Raw genomic sequence first — 14,805 nt, forward strand, 5'->3', positions numbered from 1 at the left:
GTTATTTACAAAAAATTAAGCTATTGCCATTATAAATTACAAAAACTTTTATTTAGTATTAATTATTTAAAAAAATAAAAGCCATTGTTATTTGTAACATTAATACATCTAAGTCATGTAAATACAACACATATTGCATTACAAATGCTATATGTGTCACGTTTGCGAAAGTTAAAAATATTGGCATTGTAAATGACAAAACTATTAATTACGCTATTTTCAAAACCAACACATAAATAAAATATTTGTCATTTACAATACCAATAGATCAAACTTTCCTAATGCGAGACCTATTGCATTGCAAATGCTTGTTCATTTTGTAAAACGATGCCAAATGATTTTTGTCCGTAAATATGTATGTTCTTCAATGAAACGAGCTTGGATTATATGCAATGCGCTCTGATACCTTCGGGTCTAGCTAGCGCTATGTTTATTTATTTTATTTAATGCAGTTTTATACAGCGCAAACTTTACCCAAAGGTGTCAGAGCGCTTTACAAAAGAACCAGGTAAGTCACATAAGGTACACAAGATACACTAAACTCGCTAACAAGTTACATACATGCAGTTCCAACTCTAACTATTTGTATATTTATATTGTAAAAAATAAAAAGGTGTCGGTTTTAGGTTAAAAGCAGGAGTAAAATACATATTTACAAAGTTGACCTCATGTGAGTACTAGTTGACTGTAAGGGTCAGGAAATGGGTTGAATTATTCCAGCTATAAAAACGTATAAATAAATAATAAATACATCTTAGCCACAAGGACAACCATAGAAATACCATAGAAATACCATAGAAATACGACGTAAAACAAGCGCTTCCAGTACGGCCGTGTTGTGTAACTAACTATATCTGTTGTTGAGAGCATGGCCGTAGGCTGTAGGGCGGCATCTGTCACTTAGTAACCGTGAATTGTCGGGTCCGGTGTCACTCACTTACGTCGCTCTATTGACAACCCTGGATTGGCGGGACAGCGAGTCCTCTGGAACGGGAATGGTTGTGATGGGAGCATGGCGCCGCCTCTTTTGTGGCTTGACGCTCCGCCCCTCCCATCCCGGTGCTGTTGGCTTTCATCACGTCCTGCTCTTCAGCTCGGGTCACACAGCAGCTGATGGGGGAGAAATAAACATGGCGGCCTCGGTCGTTCGGGCCACGGTCAAGGCTGTAAGCAAGAGGAAACTCCAGCCGTCACGCGCCGCCCTCACTCTGGTGAGTAACTGCCACACTCGTAACGGCATCGGCTTTTGTCGTTGAGGTGTGGACTGGTGCAGTGTATTCTACGTTGCACAGCCGCCACTGATATTTCCCCTTGAGAATATGAACCCTGGGCCTGATGTATCGAACGAGTTTGCCAATTCTGTGTATGTGAACAAACTACTGTATATATACGACCGCTAGTGTGATTTAGCTGTTAGATCGCTATCCTGCTGTGGTGAATGTCTCCGGCTGGCAACCCTCGGTGCAAACAGGTTTAACAGTTCCTGCAGCGCAGTTGCATTCTCAACCCCCTCCCACCCCGTGCCACTTTGTTTGCAAGCTTCAGGAGGTTCCCCTAAAAGGGGTATACTGAAATTACACGAGGTTTGTTGCTATCATGTTATTTAGCACCTCTCTCGTCGCTCCCGTTTTATCGAAACATGCTGATGTGTTTATCTCCCAGTAGGTAGACTTTCAAAACTGTGGTTGCTTCTCTTTGCAACTCCTTTCTTAGTGTACCGTTACATAATCTTATATTTTCACGATTTCGTATAGAAAATGCATTTCCTTTTAGACCAGCTATACTATGTACTCTGGTGAAGGAAGCATCAGTACACTAATGTATGTTAAGTGTTCAGTAACACATATTGGCACAGCTATTAGCTAAACCGAATTACTGCGCAGGAGCGGATGGACAGCCCTCGCTTCCGAGCAACGTGCACGAAACAACCGATGTGAATCAAAGATAACATATGCAAGTCGTGAGCTACTCGGTGGGGCGCGACTTGCTCTTCCTGCAAGAGTCCCGCCTTTTTGCGCAAAAAAAGTTAACAATGCTGTTATTTCTCAAGTTGTCTCCTTGTACAAGAAGACAAAATCCCTTTGACATATCATAGACAAGATAATCTTGGAAATGTTATGGAATACATGTTTTGCAGGTGTAGAGTTCGTTTTGTTTCTCTTACCAAGTAAACTGTTTACGAGTTGAAGCATGCTGCTTGCCTTAACTAGACAATTGCGTAATCGGTATTTATTAAGGCAACAGCTGTTATTGTCACTGAGATCCACTTTCTTTTAGCTGTTCCTTACTTATAGTATCCCACAAAGCATCCTGGAGTACGTTGTTTATCGACTGGTTGCAGTCAAGTTTTTAACAGAACTTTTAAAGTGCTGAACTGTTCTGTAGGTCTAGTTAATGTGTCGAATTATCCAGTGAAATTTCCTCTCGCTTTAGTGGATTTTTTCTTATTTTTTTGTAATTAGTGGATTAGTTTAATGTCCTTAGCAGACTAGAAAAACTGATTGTGTGCGACTTCTTTCATGTTATTGAATCTTGAGTGGCCCTTAAGTATTAACAAAGTTATTTGAAAGAGTGATCTCAACAGTTGTCGCTGGGTCTTGGTTGAGCAAGTACGTGTGTTCCTTTTTCATTAGCATGTCCTTTTTACATGGCATATTGAAGGGGAAGGTGTAATATCCTCTTGTTCTCCTGAACACAGGAGGTGCTTTTTCTGAACATATATTGCATTAAATTGCGGTACATGAATCGGTGAAAATATCATCGTTTCGACTTTTTTTTAAAACAGAGTTTGACTCTCCTCAGACAATTACTTTCATTTTTTTTACTCAGTGGGCAAGCTTTTTGTGAGTGTGTTATTAAACTGATTTTTAAAAAAATGAAAACTGGATGAAAGAGCGTTATTTGGGAAATAATGCTTCACACCCGATCCGATTGTGGCCATGCACAGTTTAGAGCAGGAACGTATTGAGAAGAAGGTAGTGGTATTCTTAAAGATATGTTTTTGGCAGAGGAGAGGGTCGGAAAATTAAAGATTGTGGAATTGACCCAAGTTTACTACACCAGATTAGTCCGGTCTATTCTAACAACTGGAGACGAGAAACCATAAATGATTTGCTGCTGTTCACTGTCATTCAGGGTCTCAAATGATGGTGATGGAAAGCGGTGTACATCAGAACACTGTACTGGCCCCCTTGTTACATTCAATATATTTAAGCAATCTACTCAGTTTTATCAGTATCCTTCTGATTTCCACCAAAGAATTGAAGATTGGAAGATATGGAATGCATTGTTGAGAGAGCAATATACCCAATTACGTCAAGACGTACTGCTCCACTTGGGCGTGTTGACCTCTATCAACAGTGCATACGTGAAACACACAATGAAGATTTCACCCGGTGCAGGACGGACTTGAGAACTTGTCTCTTGCCAACTCTGAAATTATAAATTGGTGGTGGCCACCTGTTCTTAACAAATGAATGCCCTGACATATTTGGTAGCCACTTTGTAAACACCTCATACTGTACATAAAATTAGGGAAATACACAACGTACTTTTCCACTGAAGGACCTAGCCGCCTGGTCCGTTTTACGAGCGCTGCAGAAACAAAGCTAAATTCAACAGCTAGCTGATTCACTGGACACAAACCTGCGACCTTCGCCTCCATTAGAACAAGCTGGAAATGTTTCTTATGGCAGAGGTCCAAACAAACTGCAATTTTCACGATAAGACCCAAGGTTTTAATTCAGAGATTATGGTATACGTTGTTCAAATTCTGTGTGCCCTTTTAGATTTATTAACAGTTTTATGAATTTGGAGATTTTTAGCATGGTTGTAATTCTGCAATGGTTTTAAGTAATCATGCAAATAAAGATTATCAATCCATCTAAAAAAAAAACACACGACCTAGCCGAACATAATGTCAAAACATGCTGCTTAACAAGCTGTCCCAAGAGTGGCCAGGGCAAAGACCTTACAAAGACAGTATAACTATAATACGGGGTGCCGCTCGTAGCCGTGGTCTTTGCGGGTGCCAGTGACTTTGCCTTTGTGGAATTGCTGCACGGATACTAACGCTGCCCGTTTGGCCCTGAGAGACGGAAAGGAACTCTAACTTCAAAGGAGTAGGAATGCGAGGCCCATAATTCCCTGCGGGCGGTCATCTGCCGCACCTGGGACCTCTTCCCGCCCCCACCTCGCTGTACTATATTACGGCTCGCGGGTGCCGCTCGTAGCCGTGGTCTTTGCGGGCGCCAGTGACTTTGCCTTTGTGGAATTGCTGCACGGATCCAGCGGTGGGCAGACGATGGCAGGGTCCTCTCGGACCATCAATTTGGGTTTCGTGAGGGACTTGGAACAGTCCCTAAATTTGACCATGCTATTGGGTAAATATGTATGTGCGAAGTCAGGCAGATTGTACATGGTATATGTCGATCTGTCTGCAGCCTTCGACTGCGTTTCCCATGCTAAACTATGGTCCGTACTAAAAGCAATGGGGGTTGATTTACCATTGGTGGATTTCTTGCGAGAATTATACTCCAATGCCTCTGCTAGGGTGAGGTTCGGGGTAAAGGGTGAGCTGTCAGTGCCGTTTGGGGTAGAGCAAGGAGTTCGGCAAGGTTGTGTCCTGGCCCCCTTTCTCTTTACACTTTACACCAACAGCTTGGAGATGGCCATGTTGAATGGTGGCCAGGACCTTCCACAAATAAAAAATCATCCGATACCTGCTCTGCTCTACGCGGATGACGCTGTGATACTGGCCTGCACCCCTCGTGAACTCCAGAAGGCGTTGGATAGATACTCCGAATTCATTGGAAAGCTGGATTTACACATAAATATTAAAAAAACCTTTGTAATGATAGCAGGACCAGGGAAAAAAGTGGTAAAAGATATCTATCTTAACAAGGAGAAACTCGCAACCACAGATCAATACCCATATTTAGGAATTATTATTGACCAAAAATTAAACTGGAAACCCGCAATTGAGGCCAGAAAACTCCATCTCATGAGATCCATTGCGGCCCTGGTGGAATTGCTAAAGATCTATAGAGCCAAATGCCAGTCAATAGCCCTATACGGGACTGGAGTATGGGGGTACGCAAATACCAGTGCTTTACAAGTGGCTGAGAACGCCTTTCTATGATTTCTCTTAGCGGTACCAAAGAGTGTGTCCACTTTTTCATGTCACATAGAATTGGGGATTCCTCATTTGTCAGATCTAGCCAAAATTCAACCACTTCTTCTCTGGCATCGAATCTGGTCGTCAGAAAAAAATGTGTTCACACAGTAAATAATCGCAGACTGTATGTCTTTGGATTATTCACACAAAATTGGTTGGCTGTCCTAAGTAAAGACATTTTTTCACGATTTAGGACTAGGAAAAAATTATTTAGTTCCATGTTCGATTCGGGAAATACTGAGGAAGACACTAAAAGCGATGTCTCCTATACACTTAGAGGAATTACGAATCACCAAAGAAGCTATTAAAACTGTTCAACACTCTATGGCCGTTCAAATTACTTTTTCAATCCAGCCACATCTGACCCACGGCTTTACCATTTTTATTTGAAGTCTGTTTTTATTTCACGCCCTAAGTTGGGATTACGCAAAAAAAAGGTGACATATACACGGCGATAAGCCTACAACCCCACAGGGGCCGGCCGCGTCAGAGGAAAAGCAGTAAAATAACATGAGAATTGTGGATACTTCCTAACATTATACACAGCGTTCCACCTACAACCCAATAGGGCCGGCCGCGTCTGAAACTAAAGAAATCTTTCTGTCATGCCAGAAGGTCACTGCTAATAAAACCTGGCCTCTAGGGCCGAGTGCAGACCAAGAAATAGAACTGATAGAACTACCGGACCAGAGCGGTCCAAATTACAACCAAGAGCCTAGAAGGAGGCAACAGAAAGGGTAACCAAAGAGAAGAAAAGGAAAGAATCAGAAAAGAGGAGAGAAAGGACCTAGAGAGCAGCTAAGGGACCAGAGGGGTACGAGTCCTCACAGGCCTCGCCTACAACAGGAACATCCGCCGTGTGCCACAGTTCGGACCCCAGGGCTATTGTACCACAGACCTGCGTGAGGTAGGGTAAGCACAGCCTCATCCACTAAATGTAGCGCCCTAAGTTTAGGGGGCATGTTTCGCGCATGTTCTGTTTTGCACAAATAGGACATCAAAGGTTGCCATACCGCCTTGAAGCGTGTGTTGCGAGACTGCAGTCTAGCTGAGAGTAATTCCATGGTAAGGACATGCCAGAGTCTCACAAACCACGCAGCAATGGGGGGCGCCTCCGTTTTCTTCCAGTATAAAGCAATGAGTTGTCTGGCAGAGCCCAGCATTTGTAGCGCTATGGTCCAATCACTCCGGGTCAATGCTAACAAATTTGCAGGTTTGACTCCCAGCAACAGTGTACTAGCGGCATCAGGCAGAGGAAACCCCAGGACCTCCTTCCAGAAGACGTTGATCAGGGGGCAGGTCCACCAGATATGTAGGAAATCCCCAGGTGCAGCCTGACATCTCCAGCAGTCAGGAGAAGAGGTTGGGAACATTTTTTTTTTTTTTTTAAAGTTTTATTTTGCAGTATACCAGTTGAAAATAGAAAAGGGGTGGGAAACAGCAAGAGTGGAATCAGAAAGGGAAAAAAAAAAGACAGGCGACATACCGCCACAAAACCCCACACAGGGGGCGCAAAACATAGGTAGGGGCTCATCCACAGAAGAAGGGCGATAGTGCTCCATAGTCCACAGGCAGTCGACAATAGTTCGACAGGCAACGGGGGAACTTCCACCCACTGCAGATTCTAGTCCAGAACAGGCACCTTTAGTTCGAAAGAACCGCCCAAACTCCGCTCATAGCCCAGTAGCCCTCCCTAGGCATAGCTAGTCGCAACGAGAGAGAGAAAAGGAAGAAGAACACAAGACAATTACCCCAACTATCCCCCACCCTCGTCCCTCCCCAACACCACCCTCCCCCCAGTGGCGGCGACCAGCAAGCACACAAAGCAGTACAGACAGTCTCGAGATCAAATTTGGAAGAGATGGAGAGATCGCAGCGTTGAGGGGCATACAGCCGAAGGTAAACCTCGGGACAGAAACCTCACAAGCGAACCCCAATTGTACATAAAGTTCTTAAAATTCCCCAGGAAGATGTCAGAGAGGCGTTCCATGCTCAACAGACGCCACAGTCGGGCATGCCACAAGGAAATAGCCGGGGTAGATGGGGACTTCCATGCTGCCGCTAGAGTCATCTTGGCCGCCCCCAAACACAACCACATAACACGCTTATCCGCCCTAGTCTGGTGTTCAAGCAGCGAGTCCCTAAGCCCTAATAGTACAAAGGCCATGGAGTTCGGAATCGGGTAACCCAAAATGTCCTTTATGTGAGATAGAATCTCAGCCCAGAACGGCTTGATGGTGGGGCAGTCCCACCATATATGAGTAAAGTCTCCCAACATCCCATAGCCCCGCCCACACCTGTCAGAAGTAGCTGGAAATATGCAGTGTAATTTGGAGGGATATAGGTACCAATCAAAGATGAGTTTCATATGCGCCTCTCTGAGGTCAGTAGAGTGATTGTGCGCAGTCACATCTCTCCACAAGGCCTGCCATTCGGTAGCAGAAATATCCCTCCCCAGTGTGGATTCCCAATGGTCCTGGTATCGCGGTCGCGGTGAAACGGCAGAGTCTAATAACAGTTTGTACAGGAAAGAGATCGTACCCCTCATGGTAGAAGTGTGAAGAAGGAAGGATTCAAATTTCGACAAGGGTCTGGTAGCCGCGTCCACCACGGTAGGCGACGTCGCCCAATGCAGGAGCTGGAGATGTCTAAAGCGTTCCGTTGGGAGGACACCATAGTCCCTCATACAGTTGTGGAAAGTGAGGGGTTCGACGCCATGGAACAAGTGGGTGAGGGCCCTACAGCCACCCTCCCTCCAAGCGTCAAAGGGACCTTCCGTCAGGGCCGGGAGAAAGGCCGGGTTGAAGTGAATCGGGGTGAATGGGGACGGGAATGTGGTCCAACGGTCATCACCGCTTACCGTGTCCCATACCTTCAGCACCGTGCTCGTGGGGGTGCTAACGTAAGCATTCTTGGGACGATCCGCCTTAGGCTTCCAGGCCAGATCCCAGATGGAGCGGCCCGCAATGCTCCGATCCATGTGGAGTCAGTGCTTTTCCGACTTCTGTTGGGACCACTCCACAATGACCCTCAGTTGGGCGGCTTTGTAGTACAAATGCATGTCCGGAAAGCCAACCCCCCCCCTCCAAGCGCGGGCGCCGCAGAACTGAAAATGGAAGCCGTGCCCGGCCACCCTGCCAGACATATCTCAGCATCACGGTCTTCAATCGGCGGAAGTAGTCTAGCCCTATCGGAATAGGCAAAGCCTGAAATAAATACAGCAGTTTGGGAAGGAGCACCATTTTAAGGGCGTGTATCCTGCCCAACCACGAGATGAATTTAGGCTTCCATCGTTCCAGCTCAATTTGAACGGAAGATAACATCGGAGGGAAGTTAGCGTGGAACAGGGCGTTCACGGTGGAAGTCAACCGCACGCCCAGGTAGAGCAAGGACTCCGACGCCCAAGCGAGCGGGGTGAGCAGCCTGGTCAGTTGCACCTCCCCCGCCGAGAGGGTCAGGTTTAGTACGTAGGATTTATCGAAATTAACCTTGAAACCCGCCACCTCCTCGTAGGCAGAGAGTACCGAGTGGACATGCGGTAGCGACGTCGCCGGCTCCCTGATAGACAACAGGACATCGTCCGCAAAGAGCGAGATTTTGTGCTGCTCGCCTGTAAAGGGAAGCCCTAAAATCCTCTCATTGTCTCGCACCGCCAACGCCAATGGCTCAATACTAAGAGCAAAGAGAAGGGGTGAGAGGGGACATCCCTGGCGCGTCCCTCGGGAGTGACGAAAGCTCGTGGATCTATGGCCGTTGACCAACACTCGAGATGTAGGGCCACTGTAGTTAGCCTCGATCATCCTCACGAAAGAAGGCGAGAAACCGAAGGCTACTAGTGTCTGGTGTAAAAACCCCCAGTCGACGCGGTCGAAAGCCTTCTCAGCGTCGAGCCCAACTAGTACCGCGGGTATGCGAAATCGCTCCGCCTTTTCTATGAGGTGTATGACGCGGCGCAGGTTATCATGGGTCTGTCTGCCTTTGATCCCGATTGATCAGATTGGATCAGGGCAGGCATCAGGTCCTGCAGTCTACCCGCCAGAATAGAGGAATACAATTTGGCGTCCAGGTTGAGAAGTGCGATCGGGCGGTAGGACGTACAAAGGGTAGGATCCTTCCCCGGCTTGGGAATAATACTGATCAGTGCCTCAGCCATAGAGTCCGTGGTTCTGCCATCAATCGCCATTGCGTTGAAGAGGGAGACTAAGTAGTCGCATACTTCAGAAGCAAACATTTTGTAGAAGAGGGCCGTGTAGCCGTCAGGCCCGGGGGCCTTGTGCAGCTTCAGGCCTTTAATGGCATCCAAGACCTCCTCCCGGGTGATGGGGGAGGATAGTGATTCGTTCCATTCCTTAGAGACTTTTGGGAGAGACAGGCCCTCCAGGAATTTGGATTGTGCGCCGGGATCAAGGGCGTCGCTCGATTAGAGTGCTGCATAAAAGCGCCCGAATATGGTCGCCTTGTCCGCATCTCTATGCTGAACAGAGCCCGCCTGATCGCGAATTCCCCCAATATAATCCTTCTCGCGTTTGTCCCGGAGTTGCCGGGCAAGATGGCGCCCGATCTTGTTGCCCTGGGAATAGGAGGTACGCCTAAGTCGCAGAAGAGTAAATTCCGCCCTGTTATTATAATGGGCCTTCAGTTTCCCTCGCACCGCCGTTAGGGGGCGTAGGGTCACCCTGGAGGGGTTCGCCTTGTGGGCCTGTTCCAAGGCAGCCAGTTCCACTTCCAAAGCCTCCCTCTCCTCGCGCCTTAGCTTATTCAGGTTCGCGTTGAGGGCGAGGCATGTGCCCCGTAGAGAGGCTTTGCACGCGTCCCACGTGGTATACACCGACGTGGGCGGGTTGAGGAGGAAAAAATCACCAATCGCCTTGCGTAGGGCCTTACACGATTCCTCATCTCGCACTAGAGCTGCCGGGAAATACCACTTGCGCCAGCCATCCCCCCCCCGGTGGCCCAGTGCAGTCCCAGAACCACAAGGCTATGATCCGATAATGAGAGCGGAAAAATACTAGCTAACTGTACGTCCCCCCGCAGGGCCTGACTAATCAAGATATAATCAATGCGGGAGTACGATTGATGTACGTTGGAAAAAAAGGTGTAATCCCTGGCCTGCGTGTGGAGGAAGCGCCAACTGTCAAACGGCCCCATGTCCCCTAACTGCCGTTTAGTTCCGTCTGAGAAAACGCCAGTGTCTGCCCTGCGGCCCCCAGAGCTATCCAGACCCCTGTCCCATATCATATTGAAGTCGCCTAGTAAGAGTAAGTGACCCTCCACAAAGTCCCCCATCTTGTCCAGCAGATCCTGCAAAAAGCCATTCTGTCCTGCATTAGGGGCATACAATACAGCAAAAGTACATAGGCGACCACGCAACAGTCCCTTCACCAGTAGCCAACGGCCTTCCCTATCCACCCTCACACCCATGGGTTGAAAATGCAGGGAAGCTCGGAAGAGTAGGGCCACCCCTCTATGCTTCGTGGCCGCAGAGGCCCTGTAGATAAGGGGGAACTGCCTATGACGAAGCCTCAGTTCATCCTTCCTAGCCAGGTGGGTCTCCTGGAGGGCCACCACATCCAAATGGTGATCTATGATGTACTTCCATAGTTTCTGCCGCTTCTGCGGGGAGTTAAGGCCCTTAACATTCCAAGTTCCTATGCTGACAGGCATAAGAGGCAACACAGATTCCACGCCATGCTCACAGCCAGACTGCCCCGGTGCCCGCACCGGTCCCGCACATGCACCACGAACCAAGCCCAGGCAAAAGAAACAGACACAGGGACTCTGGGAAAGGATCCCAGCCACCACCACCCCAGGAGGCCCACCCGATCACTCCGCAAGTCCCGCACAATATCCATGTTCCTAAGGCACGTAGGGGTCAAAGAAGGCATAACTCGAAACAATATACAAAATATAGAAGACAATGTCAATAAAGGCCCTCTCAACACACACTCAACACACAATGCCGCCGCCACCCCCGGAACTCCCATCCCCCACCCAAATCGCTCTGTCATGACATCTAGAGTCAGAGCGCCAACCAACCCACCCGCCACCCCCCCCAAGAACAAAGAATAACAAAGTGTAATTCAAGGCACTGAACCTGAACCCCGCAGTCTTCAGTTCCAGCAGGTCACGGTTCAAAAGTCCCCCACTGGACTGGGGTCGGGGCAGGGGTGTCCACCTGGGGACCCCCAGGGCCACAGTTCGGGGTGTCTTCTCCAAAAGTACCTTTGTACCCCGAGGACCTCAGGCCAAGAGCCCCTCCGACGCCACTCCATAAGTTCGGGGTCACGCTGCTCCAGAGCTCGCCTGGGAATCCGTCATGGTGGCGGAGGCCACCGAAGCCACTGCGGCCCCTCTCTCCTGCACACTAGTCGCCGAGTCCGGCCGCCGCCGCTCCGGGGACGGGCCCACCCTGTGCCATGAGGAAGAGCGACGCCGCCTCCGGAATGAAGAGCCACGCGCCTCCTGTGATGGTTCCGTTGCCTCAATACCCAGAAGATCCATCGCTTCCCGTAGGGAATTGATCTGTCGCAGCCGGTTCTCCCATCGAAAGATGATCCGAAAGGGATGGCCCCAGGAGTAGGATATCCCGCGCCCCCGGAGAAAGGCGGTCACAGGCCGGAAGTCCCTTCGTTTCTGCAAGGTCGTTGCCGCCAGGTCCTGGTAAAGCTGGGGGTGATGGCCCCTGAATTGCAGTGAGGCAGTGGTTCTCGCTTTCCTCAAGATCCTTTCCTTCATCTGAAAGTCATTCACGCAAACGAGGATATCTGGAGGCGGCCCCCCGCCCCTCCTGGGCAGCCCCACTCTATGCACTCTATCCATCTGGATGTCACGCACCTCTTCATCTTCCAAGATCTGGAGAAACAAGGCCAGGACGTATCCACGCAGGTCCCCCGCCTCCCCGTCCCAGGGCACTGCTTTAATACGAATGTTATTTCTTCTGGAGCGGTTCTCCAAATCCTCTGCGTGGGTTTGCAAATCCAGATTTTGCTCCGTAAGGCGTATGATGTCCTGTTGGAGATGGTGCACATCAGTCGCCATGCTAAGGTCATGGTCCTCCAGTGTCGCTACCCTTTCGCCAATCCCATCTACGTCCCTCCGTACCTCCCGGAGGTCCGAGGCCAACTGTGTACGGAGTTCGGAAATGTCGTCCTTGATAGTCGCGAAGAGCTCCTTCATGAAGGCTTTAGTTGCTGGCGCCTCATCATCCGATTGTCTGGAGGAGCCGCTGGTTCCCGGCGACGCCGGTTGCTGCGATGATTTGGGGATTACGTCCTTCCCCGCCTTCCCCCCTCTGCGTTGCGAGTTGGACATGGCTGTGAGTCGCGTCCACGCACTTCCACTCAGGCTCTGGATAGCCGCCGCTGGGAGGCGAGACTCGGGTCGATGACCCACCGTATCAGGACGGCCCGTTGACGGCGCTATTCGCTCTCTCCAGAGGTCATGCAGGGATACTCCGTCGATAGTGCGGTCTCTCCCCCACCAGGCCACCACTACTCATCGATGCTCCTAGCGTGCAAGGGTCTTTCCAGCCCCCGGGGCAGAAAGCGGGCGAGAAGGCTCACACCCCAAAGCTGGCGACCAGACACGGGGCCCGTGGGATCCCAGTACAGCACGTGTCCCCGCCAACGGTCAAGACCCGGGAGAAGCCGGTCCGGTCCGCCACCGTCAGAGCCCCTCCAAAGTGGTGCCAAGCGCTCAGTCGCTAGAGGGACCCACCACCCAGATGGGCGGCAGCCCTGGTGCTCCGCTTTCCAAGATCAGTGCCAGCAAGTTGCAAGTCCACCGCTCCTCCCTGGTGCCAATGCACAGCTGTAGGGCGCAGCCACGCCGGCGGAGCCTCCTTTGGAAAAGTACACCACAAGCACAATGTCAGGCCACTCCACAGTGTCCACCAGCAGAGCCAATTGTCCCCGATGGTATCCAAAGTCCCGCCACTACCGCGAGCCGGCCGCCAGAGTGGTACGACCCTCCTTGCTTTATGCAGGCGTGGGCAAGACCACGCGTCGGCTCTCCAGGCACTGTCACCCTCCAGGTCCGAGTCCGGAAGGCCCCGGCGTGGCGCGTGGTCCTGGGCAGATATTTGGCCCCGCTACCTCGCAGCCCTTCCTTTCCTCCCCCGTCGGTAGATACACCAGTCTGCTGCCCTCCGAGAAGGGGGATCTACCCGCTCTTCCCCCGCCGGGCCCGTGCTGCAGCGCCCAGGTCTGCTCCGTGGTCTAGGGGCCGCCTCCCGACTTGGTGTCCGGCTCTTCTGGCAGCCCCTGGCGGCGTCCAGCCACCGGCGCGGCCCGCCGAGCTCCCCTCTCAGCGCCGGTCAGCAAGCGCTCCTCCGCCGGTGAGTGCAGTTCCTTGCCTCACCCGCTCAGCGCGATACAGCCAGCGCCGGTGCTGTGCCAGAGCTTGGGTCCGCTCCGCCGGCCTCCAAGTCACGCGAGGCCGCCGCCTCACAGGCCGCAGCTCGGCTCCCCACAAACGGCTCCTGCCGGCCACTCTCCGCCGAGGCGACGACACCGGGGCACACCGCTAGTATTCGGCAGCCTCCGCCGATCGATCAGCACAGGCAAGACGCCTTGGGACCCCGCAGTAAGTCGCTATGCAGGATCGGCGTCGGAGAGGCTTGAGAAAGCGTCCTACTCTGACGCCATCTTGGCCACGCCCCCGGTTGGGAACATTTTATGTAAGCGCTGGGGCGTGTAGTACCACTGGGTCATTATTTTATATGTGTTTTCTTGTTGCGGTATACTACGATATACTCTAGGAATATCTCGCCACAGACGAAGCCACGGCGTCGGTGTAATATCGGCTCCTAACATCGTGTGCCACCGCTGTTAATAGGCCTGCGAAGGTGGCACCTGAGGGTGCTGCAGAATCTGGTATATCTTGGAAATCAAGCCCTTTGTTTCAGTACAAGAACGGGCTAGTCTCTCGAACGGGGTAAAATCTCGGGTGGCCCCAGGATATGTTGCATCTGTCAGGGCCCAGTGTCGCAACTGGATATATTGCATCTCGGCTTCAGGCGGGAGTCGAAATTCCTCCTTGCAATGAGCAAAAGACTTCAGGGTGCCCCCGTCAAAGAGGTCTGTAAGGACCCTGCAATCACCCTGAGACCACCCACGAAAGGCTCTAGTACGGAAGGCCGGCGGAAACCACGGGTTGCCCTCAATAGGGGTGTGTGGGGAGGGAAAAGTCGTGAGACCTCTACGCACCGCCACTCTGTCCCATATTTCCAATACTGTTTTAGTGGGCATCGCCAAGTAGGCGCTCGGGGATCGCCCTGTCTTATGGTTCCCGCCAAGTCCCAGATGGTATGACCTGTTACCGCCCTATCCATGTGGAGCCACCCCTTTTCACTTTCTCTGGTGCCCCACTCAATCACGAAGCGTAAATGGGCGGCCCAATAATAATCCACCACGTTGGGACATGCCAGCCCTCCGCGGTCTCGCGGCGCCATAAGGAGTGCCTGGGAGAAGCGTGGTCGCCCCCCCCCCGATGAAGCTGGTTAGCTCTCTCTGCAAACTCCGGATACTATGTAAGGGGATGGGTGTAGGTAGATACTGAAACAAGTAAAGAAGTTTGGGCAGGATGGACATCTTTACCGCATTGAGTCTACCCAGCCATGATGGTATCAG

At 50.7% G+C, this 14,805-nt stretch overlaps 1 protein-coding gene across 1 annotated transcript in view; it reads left to right on the forward strand.

Annotated features, from left to right (window-relative positions):
• The first annotated feature begins 980 nt into the window (after window positions 1–980).
• Window positions 981–14,805, forward strand: part of ISCA1 (iron-sulfur cluster assembly 1) — a 52,536-nt gene continuing 38,711 nt past the window's right edge. The window contains exon 1 of the mRNA XM_078675709.1: window positions 981–1,211. Within this exon, the coding sequence (XP_078531835.1) occupies window positions 996–1,211 (216 nt within the window). The 5' untranslated portion in view covers window positions 981–995. The remainder of the gene's footprint in view (window positions 1,212–14,805) is intronic.

This window comes from Lissotriton helveticus, chromosome 2_1 (assembly GCF_964261635.1).
Source record: "Lissotriton helveticus chromosome 2_1, aLisHel1.1, whole genome shotgun sequence".
NCBI classification, from domain to species: domain Eukaryota; kingdom Metazoa; phylum Chordata; class Amphibia; order Caudata; family Salamandridae; genus Lissotriton; species Lissotriton helveticus.